The sequence below is a fragment of the Oncorhynchus keta genome, chromosome 35 (genome assembly GCF_023373465.1).
Source record: "Oncorhynchus keta strain PuntledgeMale-10-30-2019 chromosome 35, Oket_V2, whole genome shotgun sequence".
NCBI classification, from domain to species: Eukaryota; Metazoa; Chordata; class Actinopteri; order Salmoniformes; family Salmonidae; genus Oncorhynchus; species Oncorhynchus keta.
In genome coordinates this window covers 71051172-71073214 of record NC_068455.1, presented here as the reverse complement: position 1 = coordinate 71073214, position 22043 = coordinate 71051172, and the positions used below count along the sequence as shown (strand labels likewise).

General features: G+C 43.1%; 2 protein-coding genes and 2 non-coding genes across 5 annotated transcripts; 2 read left to right on the top strand and 2 right to left on the bottom strand.

Annotated features, from left to right (window-relative positions):
* Positions 1-825: 825 nt before the first annotated feature.
* On the bottom strand, positions 826-907 carry trnas-uga (transfer RNA serine (anticodon UGA)). Its single transcript has one exon. It is a non-coding gene; the product is annotated as a tRNA-Ser (tRNA).
* A 7566-nt stretch (positions 908-8473) lies between these two features.
* On the top strand, positions 8474-11488 carry LOC118367998 (transmembrane 4 L6 family member 5-like). Of its 2 annotated transcripts, none has more exons than XM_035751705.2 (5): positions 8474-8845; positions 9664-9729; positions 10521-10672; positions 10841-11027; positions 11147-11488. In XM_035751705.2, the coding sequence occupies exons 1-5, from the start codon at positions 8651-8653 to the stop codon at positions 11147-11149; spliced, it is 603 nt and encodes a 200-aa protein (XP_035607598.1). In that variant the 5' UTR covers positions 8474-8650; the 3' UTR covers positions 11150-11488. The 2 variants fall into 2 exon arrangements, with proteins under 2 accessions (XP_035607598.1, XP_035607597.1); XM_035751704.2 differs by having other exon boundaries at positions 8477-8845; positions 11150-11488.
* A 949-nt stretch (positions 11489-12437) lies between these two features.
* On the bottom strand, positions 12438-12509 carry trnaw-cca (transfer RNA tryptophan (anticodon CCA)). The gene has a single exon. It is a non-coding gene; the product is annotated as a tRNA-Trp (tRNA).
* Positions 12510-12941: 432 nt separating this feature from the next.
* Positions 12942-21900, top strand: LOC118368984 (lysophosphatidic acid receptor 6-like). Its single transcript, XM_035753498.2, has 5 exons — positions 12942-13241; positions 17489-17614; positions 17854-18027; positions 18665-18863; positions 20320-21900. Exons 2-5 carry the CDS (start codon positions 17509-17511, stop codon positions 20807-20809), a joined length of 969 nt encoding a protein of 322 aa, XP_035609391.1. The 5' UTR covers positions 12942-13241; positions 17489-17508; the 3' UTR covers positions 20810-21900.
* Positions 21901-22043: the final 143 nt, after the last annotated feature.

The window sequence follows — 22043 nt, the reverse complement described above, 5'->3', positions numbered from 1 at the left end:
CTTACCCTTTTGAAAAAAAATCGTAGTTTAACTGCAGTAACCTGTAGTATAACCTTTGAATCAAAATTGCAGTCAGATTGCACTTTAACTGCGGTGAACTGTAATATAACTGTAGTTAGAGTGCATTATAACTGCAGTGTACTACAACTCTGCGTCCAAAATAACACCGTTTTTTATGCAGTAATTTTGCAGTGTTAAAGCAGTTACAGTGCAGTATAACTGCAGTTCAACAGCAATACACTGCAGTTATCTGCAATTACTGCGTCCAAAATATCACAGCGGAGTGCTTTTACGGCAGTTTCAAAACTACAATATTTTTTGTAAGGGTGTGCATGTTTCAAAATACTTTGGTTAAAAAATCCTGAAGGGAATAGGCAAAGCCAGTCAGTAGCCTATGTCCCAAAATATTTTAAATGTCTCAACTTTTTCTGCGGACTGCAAAACGGATGGCCCTAGACTAGTCTTTTAAAACAATGCAACTGTATGTGATTTTGTTCTCAGGATATGTTTAGCAATATCACATATAGTCTACCCAATAAGTTAATACATTCAAAGTTATATATTTATTCGGAATACAGTTTGGACGTGAGCTGTTAATCACATGAACTAACTAACTTTCGCTTCGAGTTTTCACAACGTCCCTGTCTGAATTTTTTTGAGTGATCAATGTGAATTGACCTTGATATTCTCTCGTTGGACCGTCTTCAATGGAGTAGCTGGTGCAGATACCCATATAAACTGCTGTAAACAGAGGAACCCATGTATACGAAGGAAGTGTCATTACACGATGAGGCGTTTTACTTGCGCAAAATGTTTACCAACAATCGCTGCGAGCAGGGTTCGAACCTGCGCGGGAAGATCCCATTGGATTTCAAGTCCAACGCCTTAACCACTCGGCCATCGCAGCTGCTATTGAAGTTGTGTAGGAGTTGTATATAAAATAATGTCTTACCTGTCATTGAACAATTTGTCACACTGTTATTTCTATTGACTGTTGGAATGATGTAGCGACGTGTACGTATATCTGTTTGTACCTGTCTACTTTTACAAATTGCCATGTGGTGCACAGGCACAATATAGCCTACACAACGAGAATCATGCGCCATTTTGTTCGAATCTGTATTTAGGTGGCAGTAGTGAGCTATGAATAAACGTTCATTAAATTAGATAGTGTTCTGGCCTGGGCATGAACCATTGACATAGATAAACTATCTCTGGTTTAACCTAACCCCCTTACACTCTCTCTCTCTCTCTCTCTCTCTCTCTCTCTCTCTCTCTCTCTCTCTCTCTCTCTCTCTCTCTCTCTCTCTCTCTCTCTCTCTCTCTCTCTCTCTCTCTCTCTCTCTCTCTCTCTCTCTCTCTCTCTCTCCATCTCCAACCCACAAAAGCATCTTGGGACTCATCTCAGGTTGGTATAGCCAATCTGCCAATTTTTATTTCCAGGTGATGCTGGTTGCCAAGAGTGTGCAAAACTGTCATCAAGGCAAAGGGTGGCAACTTTTATTCTACAAGGAAGAAAATAGTATTGAAATCATCAGATCAGAGTAAGGTTATTATAGTCAAGGAAAACGAAAATGAAAACTAATCATGAAAAAAACATTTAGAGAAATACAATAATTAACAAATACGTTTGAAAAAACTAGAACTATACTGAAACTATTATCTTTGACGCCAAAACTAAATCAAGCTTTTGGGGGTTTACTGAACCTGGACGGTCAATGTGGCCAAGAGATGGTGATGTTTCAAATAGGCCTAGCTTGTACATCATTATCACTAAGTATCAATAGAAAAACGAAATAGAAATATACACCAAAAAACAACATTTTTTAAAAGAATTAAAAAATATATATAAATAAAAATGAATATAAAAACACTATAATGAATAGCCTTGGATCAGAGGAACACCTCTCTTTCCATATACGTCAATGGTTTTATTAATATATTACCAGGCTTTTATTATTACCATATTATCACACATATGACACACTTATTACCTAGTGTGTGTGTGTGTGTGTGTGTGTGTGTGTGTGTGTGTGTGTGTGTGTGTGTGTGTGTGTGTGTGTGTGTGTGTGTGTGTGTGTGTGTGTGTGTGTGTGTGTGTGTGTGTGTGTGTGTGTGTGTCTGTGTGTGTGTGTGCCTGTGTGCGTGGTAGGGCTTGTACCAGGCACAGGCTGGTAGATAGGGTGTAACGTTCATGCAACAGGGACCATAAACCTTATTGGCATCCGCTTCAGAACTGACTGTAACCTGTTATGTTATCTGTCTCCTACAGTCACCAAACAATAAACTGTCCATTGATATTTAAAACATGTTTTAATGATGTAATTGCCGTTTGAATTTGAGGAAATTCCACTTCTGTAGTCAAAACACTTCTGTAAAAGAATTTAGTGTAGAGAAGTTGATGGAAAAGAAGCCTGACAAAATGATTGCTTTCTGTTGTCTCGCCAAACATACAGTAAGCTATAGCTTGTCTGTCACGACTTCTGCCGACGTCGGTGCCTCTCCTTGTTCGGGCGGTGCTCGGCGGTCAACGTCGTCGGTCTTCTAGCCATCGCCGATCCATTTTACATTTTCCATTTGTCTTGTCTTGTTTTCCCACACACCTGGTTCTCATTTCCCTCATTATGTGTTGTGTATTTAACCCTTTGTTTTCCTCATGTCTTGGTGTGGTATTGTTTATTCTGTTTCATGTATATCGCACGTTTGTCTGTTGCGCTGGGTTATGTTAACCCGTATTGTTATTTCGTGTTCACTTCGTCGTGTGTTTTTGTTTCGCCAAAATAAAAGGCTCCGTTGGCTACACCATATCTGCTCTCCGGCACCTGACTCCTTTACAACCATTTACTTATAGCTGACATTGTCAAAGGATGAATGAGAATAAGATGTTGATTGAACATTTCTCACTGCTCTAACTCAAGTGTAGTATGTGGTTTAAAACAAGTAGTCAAATCTAGACTAGTCTATAACCTTAATCCCTATTTGCCAGTCATTCTGTTGCTGCTAATTGTACACCGATTTACGAAGATAATGAAAACAAAACATTTTCTTTCTCTGTGGACATTTCAATGTGCCTGTGAACATATTATTCAGAATCAAGTGAGGCCTATAACCTTTAACCTTTAGCCATGAGGTCTTTTATAATCAGTGGTGGAAAAAGTACTAAATTGTCATACTTGAGTAAAAGTACAGGTACCTTATTAGAAAATGACTCAAGTTAAAGTAATAGTCAAACGGTAAAATAATACTTGAGTAAAAGTTGAAAAGTATTTCGTTTAAAAAAAAAAGTAGAAATAATTTCAAATTCCTAATATTGAGCAAACCAGATGGCACGAATGTCTTTATTTTCTATTTTTATTGATGGATAGTCACACTCCAACACTCAGACATGAATTTACAAACGAGGCATTTGTATTTAGTGAGTCTGCCAGATCAGATGCAGTAGGGATGACCAGGGATGTTCTCTGTTTAGTGAGTCTGCCAGATCAGATGCAGTAGGGATGACCAGGGATGTTCTCTGTTTAGTGAGTCTGCCAGATCAGATGCAGTAGGGATGACCAGGGATGTTCTCTTGAAAAGTGTGTGAATTGGACAATTCTCCTGTCCAAATGTAACGAGTACTTTTGGGTGTCAGGGAAAATGTATGGAATAAAAAATGCAATGCAAATAGTCTGGGTAGCCATTTGACTAGATGTTCAGGAGTCTTATGGCTTGGGGGTAGAAGCTGTTTCGAAGCCTCTTGGACCTAGATTTGGCGCTCCGGTACCGCTTGCCGTGTGGTAGCAGAAAGAACAGTCTATGACTAGGGTGGCTGGAGTCTTTGACAATTTGTAGGGCCTTTCTCTGACACCGCCTGGTATAGAGGTCCTGGGTGGCAGGAAGCTTGGCCCCAGTGATGTACTGAGCTGTTCGCACTACCCTCTGTAATGCCTTGCGGTCGGAGGCAGAGCAGTTGCCATACCAGGCAGTGATGCAACCAACATGCTCTTGATGGTGCAGCTGTAGAACCTGTTGAGGATCTGAGGATGTCATGTCTCCTGAGGGGGATTAGGCTTTGTAGTGCCCATTTCACGACTGTCATGGTGTGCTTGGACCATGTTAGTTTGTTGGTGATGTGGACACCAAGGACCGTGAAGCTCTCAATCTGCTCCACTGCAGCCCCGTCGATGAGAATGGGGGCGTGCTCAGTCCTCTTTTTCCTGTAGTCCACAATCATCTCCTTTGTCTTGATCACGTTGAAGGTATGGATGTTGTCCTGGCACCACATGGCCAGGTCTCTGTCCTCCTCCCTATAGGCTGTCTAGTTATTGTCGGTGATCAGGCCTACCACTGCTGTGGTAGGGGGCATAGCGGGATTTCTTATAAGCTTCCGGGTTAGAGTCCCGCTCCTTGAAAGCAGCAGCTCCAGCCTTAAGCTCAGTGAGGATGCTGCCTCTAATCAATGGCTTCTGGTTGGGGTATGTATGTACAGTCACTGTGGGGACGACGTCATCGATACAGTTATTGACGAAGCCAATGACGGATGTGGTGTACTCCTCAATGCCGTTGGAGGAATCCCAGAACATATTCCACTCTGTGCTAGAAAAACAGTCCTGTAGCTTAGCATCTTCTGGTTCTTCTGACGTAGCCTAGTGGTTAGAGTGTTGGACTAGTAACTGGAAGGTTGCGAGTTCAAACCCCTGAGCTGACAAGGTACAAATCTGTCATTCTGCCCCTGAACAGGCAGTTAACCCACTGTTCCCAGGCCGTCATTGAAAATAAGAGTATGTTCTTAACTGACTTGCCTGGTTAAATAAAGGTAAAATAAAAAAATCTGACCACTTTTTTATTGATCTAGTCACTGGTGCTTCCTGCTTTAATTTTTGCTTGTAAGCAGGAATCAGGAGGATGCAATTATGGTCAGATTTGCCAAATGGAGGGCGTTATGAAGCCTTGACACAATTGAGACATCTATTGTGTATGTGTGCCATTCAGAGGGTGAATGGGCCAGACAATAGATTTAAGTGCCTTTGAACGATGTATGGTAGTAGGTGCCAGGCGCACCCTTTTTTCATGCTCAACAGTTTCCCGTGTGTATCAAGAATGGTCCACCACCCAAAGGATATCCAGCCAACTTGACACAACTGTGGGAAGCATTGGAGTCAATATGGGCCAGCATCCCTGTGGAAAACTTTTGACACATTCTCCTGACAAATTGAGGTTGATCTGGGGGCAATAGGAGGAGGTGCAATATGAAATAGACAGCGTTTACATGCACACCAATATCCCATTATTATCCGGCATACTCAAGTATTCTGTTTTTGAGTTGAGACATATAAACATAATTTCCCGTTTACAATAAAAAGAAAAAGCTTGTATGAGAAACCCGGAAAAGATGCCTGGGATATGCTGATGTAAGATGGGATACTGTGGCATGTGAACATCTTATCCGGTTACCTGTTGTTTTTGCGGTCTGCGGCAAGATCAGTTTCACATATCGTGGGTGTTGTGTGATGTTTTCAGCTGATTGTCAAACAAATCACTTCAAAAAGTAGGTTACCTGTTCAGTTCAATCTACCATAATAATTCTCAGGGAACTACTTTGGTTTTTTTCCCCAGTCATATGAACACTCCAAAAACCTACCCGGCCGCTCGGAGGTGTACGGCACATCTTTGCCTGTGTTGTATCACATTCCAATGATAAAACTGGGGGGGGGCAAAAAAATGCAATTTCAGTGAAAGGTTGCGCCCCTGATAATTCCATAATAATATAGCCTCTAATTATAATGAATTCACTATCGTATACTACTGGTCACTAGCACCATTTATTTAGACTGCTATACTTCTGCTTTTGGGCTCTCAAGGGGTGCAGAGGTCTAAGGCACTGCTTCTCATTGCGAGAGGTGTCATGGTTTATAGTTCAAAACCAGCCTGCATCACATCCGGCTGTGATTGGGAGTCCCATACGGCGTTGCCGGGGTAGGCTGTGATTGGGAGTCCCATACGGCGTTGCCGGGGTAGGCTGTGATTGGGAGTCCCATACGGCGTTGCCGGGGTAGGCTGTGATTGGGAGTCCCATACGGCGTTGCCGGGGTAGGCTGTGATTGGGAGTCCCATACGGCGTTGCCGGGGTAGGCTGTGATTGGGAGTCCCATACGGCGTTGCCGGGGTAGGCTGTGATTGGGAGTCCCATACGGCGTTGCCGGGGTAGGCTGTGATTGGGAGTCCCATACGGCGTTGCCGGGGTAGGCTGTGATTGGGAGTCCCATACGGCGTTGCCGGGGTAGGCTGTAATTGTAAATAAGAATTTGTTCTTAACTGACTTGCCTAGTTAAATAAAAATGATATATAATTGCTGACATTTGGTAAGCTGTTTGTTAGTCAACTATATCTCTTCTGTCATAACTTGTTGCCCCAGAAGACAAAATGAAGTAGTGCTCACCAGAATAATGTCTTACATTAAGAGTGATTGGTTATCTAGTTAACACCGCTAAAGTGGTCAAGTTGTCTGTTTCGTTTAGGGACCAGGAAGGAAACGCAATAACTCCAAAACAAAATATTATTTCTGTGCAAAATGTTCAAATGTCATCAGTTTGACCGGTTTCAAAGAAATGAAAAGCTGAGAAAAGGACTAAAAAACATTTCTGATAAGACAGTTCATCATGGGTGCATATTTACTTGGTTGAAATACTGTCTGCTTGCATAACAGTGTCTAAGATGTCTAAGATAACACATAACACGAGCATTCACTGATATGGTTGTATCAGTATATTATGATTCCCTATTCTGACAAGCTGCAATACAGCAGAAGATAGGGTCCAGAGATCACACACACACACACACACGCACACGCACACGCACACGCACACACACACACACACACACACACACACACACACACACACACACACACACACACACACACACACACACACACACACACACACACACACACACACACACACACACACACACACACACACTCACACATACACACATATGTCAAGGACACACAGATTGTCACATCACATTATACATCTCACAGACACACAGATGTAACACACACCCAATCCTCCACTCCTCCCCCGGTACTAGATTACTGCTTATCAGTAGCTATGGTGATGGACCATAGTACTTTGATGAATACACAGATACTGCATACTCTAAAACCACAGGTACACTCTGGAGTATATTCAGGTAGAGGTTACCCATTGGACAAAACTTAAATCAAATTGAAGTAATAAACTGAGCATTACTATCACTGTTCAGATTCCAGAACATGTCACAGGGTTAAAAATGTGACATTACCAAGTTTACGGATGTTTGAACAAATTGAACCACTAAAAGCGATTAGCCACCTAACATGTGCAACTTCAACAGGAACATTTCGACCAATGGATAGATCAGCAGTGAATCGGAAATGAGTGGAACAGCAGTGAATGTTCTGAGTGACAGGTGCCGTAGCCAATACAAGCATCCATATCTAATTTGGAATGTTCAATTTATTGATCGTTTTCACATTGTAACTCTGTGCCACATCGAAATTCGACACCAACTCCAGCAGTTTCCATTGGCCCACTCTATTGGGTGTCGGCTACCCAGAGCAATAGATATATATTAATTTATGACTGTACCAACACACAGAGTCTACTCTAATACATCTACGTGGAGGAGACAAACTGTGAAGCAACCCAACCCTGTTTCTCTCTCTCCAGTAATGACCCAAGATACCTTTACATCCCTTTAAACTAGGGGATTCAAACCAATTACCTTTCAGTTGCTTGGCTAATATTGTTTGTCTCTGCCTTCTTGCCCTTTGTGCTGTTGTCCGTGCCCAATAATGTTTGTACCATGTTTTGCTTCCATGTTGTGCTGCTGCCGTGTTGTGTTGCTACCGTGTTGCTGCCATGCTATGTTGTTGCCTTAGGTCTCTCTTTATGTAGTGTTGTGTTGTCTCTCTTGTCTTGATGTGTGTTTTGTCCTATATTTGTATTTCTAATCCCAGCCCCCGTCCCTGCATGAAAAGAAGGGCAAGGGGCATACCTAATCAGTTGTACAACTGAATGCATTCAACTTAAATGTGTCCCTCTGAATCAGAAATGTGTGGAGTGGTCTCTTGCCTTTTGGTAGGCCGTCATTGTAAATTAGAATTTATTCTTAGCCGACTTGCCTAGGAAAATAAATGTTCAATTAAATAAATAATGCTCTCAACCACTAGGTTACCTGCCGGCCTACAGAGAGCGGCTTTGTTTAAATACGGCTAACTCTATACATGAGCTAGTTATTGAGCTCCCTCGTAAAAGAGTTCTTCTGACCCCAACAGGACTTTCTTGATAAATGGCGGTTAAATACAAAGTGGACGAAAGCACCCAGTTTTATGACTCAATGCTCAGGCTACCTGAAGGTGATGTAATCAACCCGGGTGTGGAGCCAGTCTTATCGCCTAACTAACCCCTCCTCTACCAAGCTTCCCTTCACCTCAGGATTTAAGCAGCTTCGCATCCATCACTAGAGCCACGCTGAGAAGAGAGTGAAGGAGGAGCAGTCTGGAAATTCTTTTCAACTTCTGAATTCGTCTCATATCTCTTTCTACGAGGACACCAAATAGAGTCTTGATTTATCTACGCAACATTCTTGAGTTTTTCAACATTGAAGAAAGCGTACAACCAGCAACATGTGTACAGGAAAGTGCTCTAAGTTCATTGCGATCCCGCTCTATGTCCTGGCGGGGGTCTCAATCATCTGTAACATCATTGCGTTCTTCCCTGGCTGGTCGACGAAGTACGCTCAGGAAGACAGAGATGGGAATGGAGACCGGATCACAGATGAGGTTAAATATATGGGAGGGTTCATCGGCGGTGGACTCATGGTGAGTTTAATTTTGGCCATTAGGTAACATGATTGGTTTCATTCTGATGATTACATAACATGATTAGTTTAATTTGGACCATATTATGATATGATTAGTTTAATTTTGTCCATTATGTTACATGATTGGTTTAATTTTAAATATTATGTAACATGATTGGTTTAATTTTAAATATTATGTAACATGATTGGTTTAATTTTAAATATTATGTAACATGATTGGTTTAATTTTAAATATTATGTAACATGATTGGTTTAATTTTAAATATTATGTAACATGATTGGTTTAGAAGACCAGTGTTTAGGTCAGTTCCATTTTTTAACTACAAAGTTTCTTATTGAAAAACAATACTGACTGAATAGAAATGGAATTGACCCCAATCTTGGTTTAGACATGCTGATTCTATAGAGCATTGGTCATACCATGATCACAGGTTTGCTTAGTACTTTTAAAGAAAAATAAAAGTACCCTTCTCATAATCAACAGTTTCCTAAGTGTGAATTCATTTGAATACTGAATGGATCTGTACATCTGAAATATGCTGCCTCAATATGCTACTCCATGACAAAACAGTTGAAGAAGAGTGTGTATGTTTTCTCTCTCTCTCTCTCTCTCTCTCTCTCTCTCTCTCTCTCCTCTGTCTCGCTGTGCCTCTCTCTGTGTCTCTCTCTGTCTCGCTGTGTCTCTCTCTGTCTCTCTCTCTCTCTCTCTCTCTCTCTCTCTCTCTCTCTCTCTCTCTCTCTCTCTCTCTCTCTCTCTCTCTCTCTCTCTCTCTCTCTCTCTCTCTCTCTCTCTCTCTCTCTCTCTCTCTCTCTTAGTGCCTTATCCCAGCCATCCACATCCACCTGACCAGCAGTAATGGTTGCTGTGCCAACCGCTGTGGGGTAAGTCAAACAACAGCCCCTAACCACAAACCTAGGATCAGATTAAACTCCCCCAATCCTAACCTTAACCATTAAAGCAATGGTTCTCAATCCTGGTGCTGGGGTGCACCTTTTTGTTTTTGCCCTAGCACTACACAGCTGATTAAAATGATCAACTCATCAAAATGCTTTGATGATTTGAATCAGGTGTGTAGTGCTAGGGCAAAACAAAAAATGTGCTCCCCTTTGGGTCCCCAGGACCAGGATTGAGAACCACTGCATTAATGGGATGAGTAAATATCTAAACCTGTATCAGTCTCCCTACTGCAGCACACAACATTAGGTTTGGGTATATGGGTGGGCCAATAACAGCTTGTGTATTATAAATTAATCACAATAGCTCAATAAGCAAAAACACCTTGACTTCACCAGCCCCTACCTGTGAAATATGTGTAATGTCAGGAAATAATAAACTGTCTGTTTATGGTTCTGTCTGATGTTGGCCCACAATGTAACCCTCAAGTTACATTGTGGTCAGTCTAATTTCCCAGTGAAAGCAGTTTGTAAGTGATAGATTACTCGAGGAATCACTCAAGCAGAAACTCATGGCTCAGTAACACACTTGGATTAGATGTATTTGCCATACCATATTGAAAACGAGTTTGTAGAAGCCTAATTAAGAACAAAACCTATTTTCCACGTGGTAAATACACAAAAAAGCTAACATTTGCTATAAAATCTCCCTTCTCTTCCCCTGACCTCCTCCCTAACATCTCTGACCTCTGACCCCTGTGTGTGACTCTTCTCTTCAGATGTTTCTGTCCATTGGGTTTGCTGCTGCTGGGGTTGTTGGAGCTCTGTACAGTTTGGCTACGGCTGCCCTGGTCCTGGCCAACGGGCCTGTCTGCTTATTCAAGGCTCCAGGTGACAAAGATGCAAGTTGGGGGAGGCCCTTCTTGGACAAGTACGTCTTTTTATATTTTTTATGATAACACAACTATTCAAATTTCTATCTCTTTGGATACTTTACCTAGCTACCGTAAATAACTTTATGATGCCTGCCGATGTAAAAAGATCAATACAATTGATTGCTTGATTGATTGATTGATTGCTTGAATGTTCATCGTTGCAGCAATGGCAGCTACCTGGGTGACAGTGAACTCTGGGCGACTTGTGAAGAGCCAGAGAATGTTGTGGAGTTTAATATCGGCCTGTTCGCCACTCTACTTGTGGCTGCTAGTGTGGAGCTGGTGCTGTGTATAATACAGATGGTCAACGGACTGTTCGGATGCATCTGTGGTACCTGTGGCGGAAAGGAGGTGAGAGAGGGAGAAGGGGGGGAGAGGGGGGAGGGGGAAGGGTGCGGGGGGAGAAGGGGAATGGGGAGGGAGTAAGAAAGAAAGTGTTCACCTAACCTTTGACCTTTATCTCCTGCCAGTAGGAAGCGTGATGATCAATGATGACCATCGACTGTGACCATTTTTCAACCACGACCACTTGAGGACCGTAAAGAACTGACAGCAACAACCCTTTTGCTCTCCTTCGTCAAGAGGAATGAATGGTTATTTGAAGAGTGATTATAATTGACTTTATCTTTGCTCTGGGGCCTAGAGTATTTATGATATACACATCAGTGACTGTAATATGTAGTTTATAGTCATGTTTATATTGGTATGACATTTGCATCTTCTGTAAATTGTGTTTCTCATGTTTTAATTTAATTCTATGCAGATTTTAATTTGTTTCATTTTGTAATAAAGGCTGAAAAATGTTTCTTCAACTTCTTTATGTCCTAGTTATTATTTTCTCATGAAAATATTTGAAGGCTAAATTGTAATTAAACAATATGTTATATACACCTGACACACACACACTCAAACACACACTCATACACACAAGCCTACTCCTTCCACTTGCGTACTCATGCACAGACTAACACACACTCACAGACAAGCAGATGAAGAACACAGGGAATCCCCAAGCAATAGCACCAGATTACTTCTTGTTGGTAGCTATGGTGATTGACCCCAGCGTTCTGATTAATACACAGATACTGCATACCTGTCATTTATCCGTGTTCAATACATGAAACAACTCCAGCAGTTTCCATTGTCCCACCAAATTGGGTGCAGGTAGGCTACCTAGAGTGATAGAGACACAGATAGATCTATATTTTGGACTCGCTACTGCATTTACAACAGACCATGGGGATCCTAAAAACAAAACTATTCATGACACTGTGTGCAATCCAAGATCCATAGAGCAGTGACTTTGTCTGTTCTAGTATGTCTAAGCCTATATACTGTAAACAACCCACGGAGAAACGCCCAACCCAGTATCTGACACAAGATCAATACATTTGCCTTTATGACGGTTGGTCTAGTAGACAAACTCAAGGTACATAGAACGAGGGACTTTGTTCTAGTAGAATAAGAGTTAACGCTAGTTTGCTAGCTCCTCCTAAGCATTTCACTGTACAATTTACAGCTGCTTGCTGTATCCTGTGGAAGTGATGAATAAACTTTGATTTGGTTAAATTATAATTGTTTTAATCTAAATAGTATAGTCTAAATTGTAGATAGATCATATGCTCATAGTTGGAGTTTATTCAATAGAACATATATGTTATATTACCATTCATTACTTAATCACAACATTGCATTGGAAAAAATGATCCGATGGTAAATCTATACGGTTTATAAGAGAAAGATAAATTGTGGAAAACATTTTGACCCCGACGTGATTTGAACACGCAACCTTCTGATCTGGAGTCAGACGCGCTACCGTTGCGCCACGAGGTCCCGTATCAAACAGTGGTGCACTGAGGTATAGAATTCTTGATCGCTGTTAGTGGTAGTAAAGTATGTTGTTGCCGTTATTTGTTACATTCTAGAAAATGGTTCTCCTGGTTTGGTCGAACAATTGTCGAAATGTTGGCCTAAATAATATATATACAAAAATATTCTCATACCGATAATGTTCTAATCGGATGTAGACTCAAATCATTTTTAGATTTAAAAAAGTTGTTTTTCTTAAACCAAATTATAGCTATGTCATGATTAACAGAAGCCTTGTCATGTGAATTTAAATGCCCTCTTCTTCTCTTTCCAGTCACGTAAAAGTCAGTGGCTTTTCCTGGCAGAGTGTCAGGGCAGACCTTTTATATGGACTGTTACAGAGTGTGTGTGTGTGAGTGTGAATAAATTAAGAGCTTCCCCATAAATGCAGAAAATGAACAGTCAGTCATGTCACAGACAGAGAGATACACATTCACTAACACAGATATGGATAGAGTGAGAGAAGAGAAAGAGTTGCAATATATAGAACAAAATAGAAGGGGTAAATAAGAGAGAGAAAACAAGAAGAGGAAGAAACATGAAGAAAATGAGAGAGAGAGAGAGAGCGAGAGAGAGAACAAGAAGAGAGAGCAAGGGTTCTCATCATCTCTCTCTCTTTCATTTCCTGACAAAGTCACTGTATTTGGAACTCAAGACCATCACAATCAAACTATTCCACTCATAAGCATCAAACGGGTGAGTGCTTCTCAGAATATCCCACAGTGTATTACTCTAGTCTGTGTGTACCATGCCAACATCATATTCACTTCACACTGGTACTGTAACTGTGTCACAACACCAATAACAGACGGGGTAACAGGATAACTTGGTCACCTGTGTGTGTAATTGTGCTGTGACTACTGTTATTGAGAGAAAGAGAAAATGAGGAGAGTAAAATAATTATAAAAAGTTTTCGTTTCACTCTCTCACTCGTGGAAAATACAGTTACAGATACCATTGCAATTGAGGTGAATGAATAGTGAACGCAAATGCAAAGAAATATACACGTAACGTTATGTTCATTTCTCAACTCTTCCGCAATGCTAGCAGCCATGTGTCTGCTTCTGCTTTAACTGGGGAAAGGTAGGTTCACAGTTTCCATAGAGACCTCAATGAAGTCATTTATTTAGCTTTCACTGAAGTCAGAATGAAAGTGGACAAAATGTCTTCTTGTTCCTCTTTGGTGAATGCAAAATAAGCATCTGAAACTGAAACAGTATTCCACTGCAAATATTGATAGAGGTTCTTGTACATAAACAGGGTCTATCAGACAAAGATCTTTGTAGCGTTAAAAATAACTTCCTCCCTCACCGACTGGCTGTTCAGCTTCCTTAATTCATCAGCAGTTTTACCCTCTTTGCATGCATAAGACGACAACAGTGAAAATAGTGGCGCATCCCAGCCTCCCAAATGGAACCCTATTCAAATCAAATCATATCAAATTGTATTTGTCACATGCGCTGAATTACAACAGGTGTCGGTAGACCTTCCAGGGAAATGGTTACCATGAAATGGTTGTTCCCCTTATAGTGGACTACGTTTGAGCAAAGCCCAAATGAAATAGGGTGCCATTTGCAGTCTTTGTGTCGTGTCGACCAGGGGATACCACTAAGACAGGCTCAAACTACACAGACGGACGGTTAGGGAAATGGTGCCTATGTCACAATAACTACAGAGGAACGTTACAATACAGATCAGGACAGGAAAAGGTGTTTTGCAAGTGTGAAACAAAGAGATGAAGAAGAGAGGAATGGAGAGTGTGTAACGTCTGCTTCCAGCTCACACTCTCAAACACGTAGATCCCCTGAACGCTGCTCACTCTCCAGCTCACACTCTCAAACACATAGATCCCCTGAACGCTGCTCACCTTCCAGCTCACACTCTCAAACACGTACATCCCCTGAACACTGCTCACCTTCCAGCTCACACTCTCAAACACATAGATCCCCTGAACGCTGCTCACCTTCCAGCTCACACTCTCAAACACATAGATCCCCTGAACGCTGCTCACTCTCCAGCTCACACTCTCAAACACGTAGATCCCCAGAACACTGCTCACCTTCCAGCTCACACTCTCAAACACATAGATCCCCTAAACGCTGCTCACCTTCCAGCTCACACTCTCAAACACATAGATCCCCTGAACACTGCTCACCTTCCAGCTCACACTCTCAAACACATAGATCCCCTGAACACTGCTCACCTTCCAGCTCACACTCTCAAACACATAGATCCCCTGAACATTGCTCACCTTCCAGCTCACACTCTCAAACACATAGATCCTCTGAACACTGCTCACCTTCCAGCTCACACTCTCAAACACATAGATCCCCTGAACACTGCTCACCTTCCAGCTCACACTCTCAAACACGTAGATCCCCTAAACGCTGCTCACCTTCCAGCTCACACTCTCAAACACATAGATCCCCTAAACGCTGCTCACCTTCCAGCTCACACTCTCAAACACATAGATCCCCTGAACACTGCTCACCTTCCAGCTCACACTCTCAAACACGTAGATCCCCTAAACGCTGCTCACCTTCCAGCTCACACTCTCAAACACATAGATCCCCTAAACGCTGCTCACCTTCCAGCTCACACTCTCAAACACATAGATCCCCTGAACACTGCTCACCTTCCAGCTCACACTCTCAAACACATAGATCCCCTAAACGCTGCTCACCTTCCAGCTCACACTCTCAAACACATAGATCCCCTGAACACTGCTCACCTTCCAGCTCACACTCTCAAACACATAGATCCCCTAAACGCTGCTCACCTTCCAGCTCACACTCTCAAACACGTAGATCCCCTGAACACTGCTCACTCTCCAGCTCACACTCTCAAACACATAGATCCTCTGAACACTGCTCACTCTCCAGCTCACACTCTCAAACACGTAGATCCCCTGAACGCTGCTCACTCTCCAGCTCACACTCTCAAACACATAGATCCTCTGAACACTGCTCACTCTCCAGCTCACACTCTCAAACACGTAGATCCCCTAAACGCTGCTCACCTTCCAGCTCACACTCTCAAACACGTAGATCCCCTGAACACTGCTCACTCTCCAGCTCACACTCTCAAACACGTAGATCCCCTGAACGCTGCTCACTCTCCAGCTCACACTCTCAAACACATAGATCCCCTAAACGCTGCTCACCTTCCAGCTCACACTCTCAAACACGTAGATCTCCTGAACGCTGCTCACCTTCCAGCTCACACTCTCAAACACGTAGATCCCCTGAACGCTGCTCACCTTCCAGCTCACACTCTCAAACACGTAGATCTCCTGAACGCTGCTCACCTTCCAGCTCACACTCTCAAACACATAGATCCTCTGAACACTGCTCACCTTCCAGCTCACACTCTCAAACACATAGATCCCCTGAACATTGCTCACCTTCCAGCTCACACTCTCAAACACGTAGATCTCCTGAACGCTGCTCACCTTCCAGCTCACACTCTCAAACACGTAGATCCCCTGAACACTGCTCACCTTCCAGCTCACACTCTCAAACACGTAGATCCCCTGAACGCTGCTCACCTTCCAGCTCACACTCTCAAACACGTAGATCCCCAGAACACTGCTCACCTTCCAGCTCACACTCTCAAACACGTAGATCCCCTGAACGCTGCTCACTCTCCAGCTCACACTCTCAAACACGTAGATCCCCAGAACACTGCTCACCTTCCAGCTCACACTCTCAAACACGTAGATCCCCTGAACGCTGCTCACCTTCCAGCTCACACTCTCAAACACGTAGATCCCCTGAACACTGCTCACCTTCCAGCTCACACTCTCAAACACGTAGATCCCCTGAACGCTGCTCACCTTCCAGCTCACACTCTCAAACACGTAGATCCCCTGAACGCTGCTCACCTTCCAGCTCACACTCTCAAACACATAGATCCCCTAAACGCTGCTCACCTTCCAGCTCACACTCTCAAACACATAGATCCCCTGAACGCTGCTCACCTTCCAGCTCACACTCTCAAACACATAGATCCCCTGAACGCTGCTCACCTTCCAGCTCACACTCTCAAACACGTAGATCCCCTGAACGCTGCTCACCTTCCAGCTCACACTCTCAAACACATAGATCCCCTGAACGCTGCTCACCTTCCAGCTCACACTCTCAAACACGTAGATCCCCTGAACGCTGCTCACTCTCCAGCTCACACTCTCAAACACGTAGATCCCCTGAACGCTGCTCACCTTCCAGCTCACACTCTCAAACACGTAGATCCCCTGAACGCTGCTCACCTTCCAGCTCACACTCTCAAACACATAGATCCCCTGAACGCAGCTCACTCTCCAGATCCCAATCACCTGAATTCTGATCACCTCTTCACATACCTGTATGTCATTATCACACACTATTTAGGTCAGTTCTTTGCACCCCATCATTGTGAGGTATTGTTTATTTTGTGACACACTCAGAGCTCTGTTTCTCCCGTAATGTACTCCTCCTGTGTATGATAGTTTTTGCCTGCCTCACTAACGGCTCTTTTTGCCTATTCCCTGCCTGTACTTTATCGGATTTCCTGTTATCAACCTATTGCCTGATCTCCCGGACTTACTAGCCTTTTTGGACCCCCTGTGTATGACATAGCATCTTAACAGACACAATCCTGTATCATTTCTATAGCCTGCTAATCCCTCTCTTTCCCGCCCGCCCTCTCTCTCTCCCTCTCTTTCTATCCGTCTCTCTCTCTCTCTCTCTCTCTCTCTCTCTCTCTCTCTCTCTCTCTCTCTCTCTCTCTCTCTCTCTCTCTCTCTCTCTCTCCATCACTCTGTCTCTCTCTCTCTCCCTCTCTTTCCATCCCTCCCTGACTCTACCTCTCTATCTTACTCGCTCTCTCTCTCTCTATCTATCCCTCCCTCCCTCCATCTCTCTCTCTCTCTCTTTATCTCTCTTTCTTTCCATCCCTCTCCTCAGAAACAACAAAAATAGTAGTCATGACCATCAACACCACTCATAACTGCACAGAGCCCCAGAGTAACTGGCTCTTTGTTGGGGTCTACTCCATGGTCTTCATGGTTGGCCTCATCCTCAACCTCACAGGTATAGGGAGAGAATGTTCTTACATTATTATTTTCTTGTCTATATCAATGAAAATGTGTTTGGAGGCAAGATCAAACACGTATATATATATTTTTTATAACAGGCCATAACTCACTTGGTAATAAGTGGCAATTTAAGCTTTGTTTCATGTTTGAATGGCATGTCTTTAATAGCTAGACGTCAATGCAATGCTGCAGCTTTGTTATGCCACAATACGTCCATTTTCTTATTCCTCACAGCACTAGTGGTGTTCTTCCGCTACACCAAGTCTCGGTCTCACACCACCGTCTACATGACTAACCTGGCCATCGCAGACCTTCTCCTGGTCCTCACTCTGCCCCTGAGGATCTACTACCATCTGGGAATGTCTGGGTTACCTCAGTTACCTCAGTTACCTCAGGTCCTGTGTGAAGGTAAACACTTGTCTGGGTTACCTCAGTTACCTCAGGTCCTGTGTGAAGGTAAACGCTTGTCTGGGTTACATCAGGTCCTTTGTGAAGGTAAAGGCTGGTCTGAGTTACCTCAGTTACCTCAGGTTCTGTGTGAAGGTAAACGCTTGTCTGGGTTACCTCAGTTACCTCAGGTCCTGTGCGAAAGTAAAGGATTGTCTGAGTTACCTCAGTTACCTCAGGTCCTGTGTGAATGTAAAGGCTTGTCCAGGTTACCTCAGGTTCCGTGTGAAGGTAAAAGCTTGTCCAGGTTACCTCAGGTTCTGTGTGAAGATAAATCTTGACTCTTTGCTGTTATGTTAGCTTAGTCACAATATCTGTTTGTGCTATCATGCCAACTCATTAATGTCATTGTCAAGCCATGTTCACTCAATGCCATGTTTATCATGACATTGAGTGAATCTACAATCGAAGATTTTTGTCCTTGAAAGTTATATATTGCACTCTCTGTTTTGTCCGTCCGTGTCCTGTTTTTTTTTTACAAAGATCATTTTAATTGCTTTTCTTATGATGTGTAAAACAAATTCCCATATGGCAGTAAAGGTTTTATTTTTCTCCATTCACACATTCATTAATTTCTAAATTCATGCATTTATTCCAGGGGTGGGCCTGGTTCTGCTGGTCAACATGTATGGCAGCATCTTTCTCCTCACCTGCATGTGTTTCGACCGTTGTGTAGCCGTATGTTTCCCCATGTCTTGCCGGATTCGGGAGGGCCGAAAGAAAGCCCCACTGGTCTGCCTCGGTGTCTGGGTCCTTACCATCGGAGCCAGCCTCCCATTCTACATCTCCAAACGCAGGTACAAATAGGACCCAGATATTCTCCTCATCAGGTCAACTAGGACCCAGATATTCTCCTCATCAGGTCAACTAGGACCCAGATATTCTCCTCATCAGGTCAACTAGGACCCAGATATTCTCCTTATCAGGTCAACTAGGACCCCGATATTATCCTGGTCAGGTCAACTAGGACCAAGGTATTCTCCTGGTCAGGTCAACTAGAACCCAGGTATTCTCCTGGTCAGGTCAACTAGGACCCAGATATTCTCCTCATCGGGTCAACTAGGACCAAGGTATTCCCCTGGTCAGGTCAACTAGGACCAAGGTATTCTCCTGGTCAGGTCAACTAGAACCCAGGTATTCTCCTGGTCAGGTCAACTAGAATCCAGTTATTCTCATGGTCAGGTCAACTAGGACCAAGGTATTCTCCTGGTCAGGTCAACTAGGACCAAGGTATTCTCCTGGTCAGGTCAACTAGGACCAAGGTATTCTCCTGGCCAGGTCAACTAGAACCCAGTTATTCTCATGGTCAGGTCAACTAGGACCAAGGTATTCTCCTGGTCAGGTCAACTAGGACCAAGATATTCTCCTGGTCAGGTCAACTAGGACCAAGGTATTCTCCTGGTCAGGTCAACTAGGACCAAGGTATTCTCCTGGTCAGGTCAACTAGGACCAAGGTATTCTCCTGGTCAGGTCAACTAGGACCAAGGTATTCTCCTGGTCAGGTCAACTAGGACCCAGGTATTCTCCTGGCCAGGTCACAAAAACAAATTGCCCTATAGATCCTTTTCCAGTGTACGTCACACTGACGTCACGCACAGATACGCGCGACTCTTGGCGGCCGTAAGAAAGCCATCGCTATCTGTGCCCATTCAACATCGCCTAGATTTCCTTTTTTATTGCTTCTAAACTAAATTTATTGGGTTCTCATGCGCTTACAATTATGTTTTTATTCTTGTTTGAACAGTCGCTAAGATTATATTTGGTTGTGATCGTTGCAAAATAACTATTTTGGATGCAGCAGTTGTTAGCTAGAATGCTAACACTCATTGATATAGTCTGCAGTAAAACCTAGCTAAAGAATCATTTCACTGGTTGAAGTTGAAGTGTTTTTTAAGTATGATACAGTTTATTTGCGATGATGACACAAACATTATATTAAGCAGGACATACGTATGAGCATTAAAACCCAATTATAATCCAAAAGCAGTGTGAAATGCAACCATTAGCAACACGTAAATAGAGGCTTTTTTTTGCTGGCGTTCTATAAGAACTCCCCCTTGTTCTGCCACCAACTTGCGCTCATCTCCCTCGTGCGGCAATGTTTGCAAACACAGAAAGGGCTCTGTAACATCACATCAGACCCAACCCTGTATCATTTATATATCCTGTTATATTCCCTCTCTCTCCCTTTCTCTCTCTCTCTTCCTCCCTCTTTCTCCCTTTCTCTCGCTCTGTCTTTCGGCTGAAACATAGAGAGGCATCCAATGAGATGCAGGACCTTTGTTTCGGGAACCTTCCAGTCTACGCCACACAGGCAACGGCAGTCACCTCGACACTAACCGTCGGCTTCGGCATCCCCTTGGTGGTGATGTTGGTCTGTTCCTCTGCGTTGATCCGCACCATCACAAGGAGCGCTGTAGCCCAGACAGAACTCATCAACTCTGGGAAGATCCAGAGGATGATCACCACCAACCTGGTGATATTTCTGGCCTGCTTCCTGCCCTACCATGGGACTCTGGCGCTCCTCTATGTCCATAGGAAAGCGGTACCATGCCCCCTACTGTCGGCATACCGCTATAGCCTAATGGTGGCCTGTCTGAACGCCATTTTGGATCCACTGGCTTACTATTTCACCACTGAGACGTTCAGGAAGAAGGTGGATATGGACGCCATGAGGAGGATGTTCCCACTCAACAGTCAGAACTCTGAGGGGAACAACTCCAGAGCCCCCTTCAACACTTAATGTTCTAAAGAGACAGTCTGGGATTTGAAAAACAACAAATCCATCACCCCGCCGGCCGCCAATTGTTTTGGTAAAAATGTATTAAAGCACGTTCCATGTACTGCTAAGATATAGAATGGTGATTATATTGGATTTAGGATGTGTAGTTCTACGCCAAGCTAACACCCAAGGTGTTAAGATATTGGATCATCCATGTGCAATCAGTTGGTTCTCATACTGAAGTTTCGGACTATGCAGTGGCAGGTATTCAGGGATGCCAAAGGAAGGCAGGCTTCCCCTGAACAATCACCAAGAAAAAAAGAACAAATATAATAATACAAATAAATGTATCTTTCATAGTTTTACTTCAATTTGCAAGAGGCTTAATCTACAGTAGCTCACAGTAGCTACTCTGTTTCTGTATGTGTAGCTCATCTATCTGATGCTTTCTGGTCAAAAATAGTATAATATTGTTGCCGCCTGTAGCATTGAATACAAGGGATTAATAATTATTAATAATAATAGCCAATCAGCGTTGAGCTAAACTGAGTGAGCTCAGCTGTGAATGGTCCTGGTGCACCAAAAGAAAGTGTAAAGGGAAGCCAGTTCGGATTTGGCTTCACACCAGTCACATCACATCCAGCCAAACATCATTGACGGAGAAAACGTGATTTGTTGTATCTAGTTTCCTAAATTAGCCAAGGACAGAGATAGGGATTTTGTGGTTTTACTTCATTCTCCACACTGGCCAATTCTGCGATTCTGACACAACCATTAATTCATACATTGTGTCCCTGGTCTGACAGGATGGAAGTTCAATATGTAGAAGGCTAATGTGAACGAGCTAATGTTGTCATGAAAGGAAATTAGGCTAGCAAGCAACATTCTAGCCAGGTAGTCTAGGACAACATAAACTTAAAGCATGTATGACAGAGTCATAGACGTTTTGGCAACATGAATGAGAGGAGGATGGCATTGGCCTTTCTTTACAAGTAGGGTGAGTCAACACATTTTCTACTTACGCACACAAACACACAAATCAGTACCATGGACAGCCACATGATAGGTAAGAATGTACATATTTTTCCCATTAATAAAACGATATCCTAACATCCAATATATTTGAACATTTTTTAAAAACACATCAAGACTCCAAACCAAGTAAAAAAGAAACATTTTTAGAATCATCCAACAGCAACATCTGCAATAAACACTGATCCAAAAGTTGTTGTTTTTTTACAGCTAATCAGAGCTC

What these genes read in the sequence shown, in the direction of transcription:
- LOC118368984 (XM_035753498.2), top strand. Translation starts at nt 17,509, where the DNA reads ATGACCATCAACACCACTCATAACTGCACAGAGCCCCAGAGTAACTGG. An exon ending in CCTCATCCTCAACCTCACAG is followed by an intron (nt 17,615 to 17,853) that starts GTATAGGGAGAG and finishes TATTCCTCACAG; the next exon opens with CACTAGTGGTGTTCTTCCGC. An exon ending in TTCTACATCTCCAAACGCAG is followed by an intron (nt 18,864 to 20,319) that starts GTACAAATAGGA and finishes GCTGAAACATAG; the next exon opens with AGAGGCATCCAATGAGATGC.
- LOC118367998 (XM_035751704.2), top strand. Translation starts at nt 8,651, where the DNA reads ATGTGTACAGGAAAGTGCTCTAAGTTCATTGCGATCCCGCTCTATGTC. An exon ending in GCTGTGCCAACCGCTGTGGG is followed by an intron (nt 9,730 to 10,520) that starts GTAAGTCAAACA and finishes TCTTCTCTTCAG; the next exon opens with ATGTTTCTGTCCATTGGGTT. An exon ending in GGGAGGCCCTTCTTGGACAA is followed by an intron (nt 10,673 to 10,840) that starts GTACGTCTTTTT and finishes TCATCGTTGCAG; the next exon opens with CAATGGCAGCTACCTGGGTG.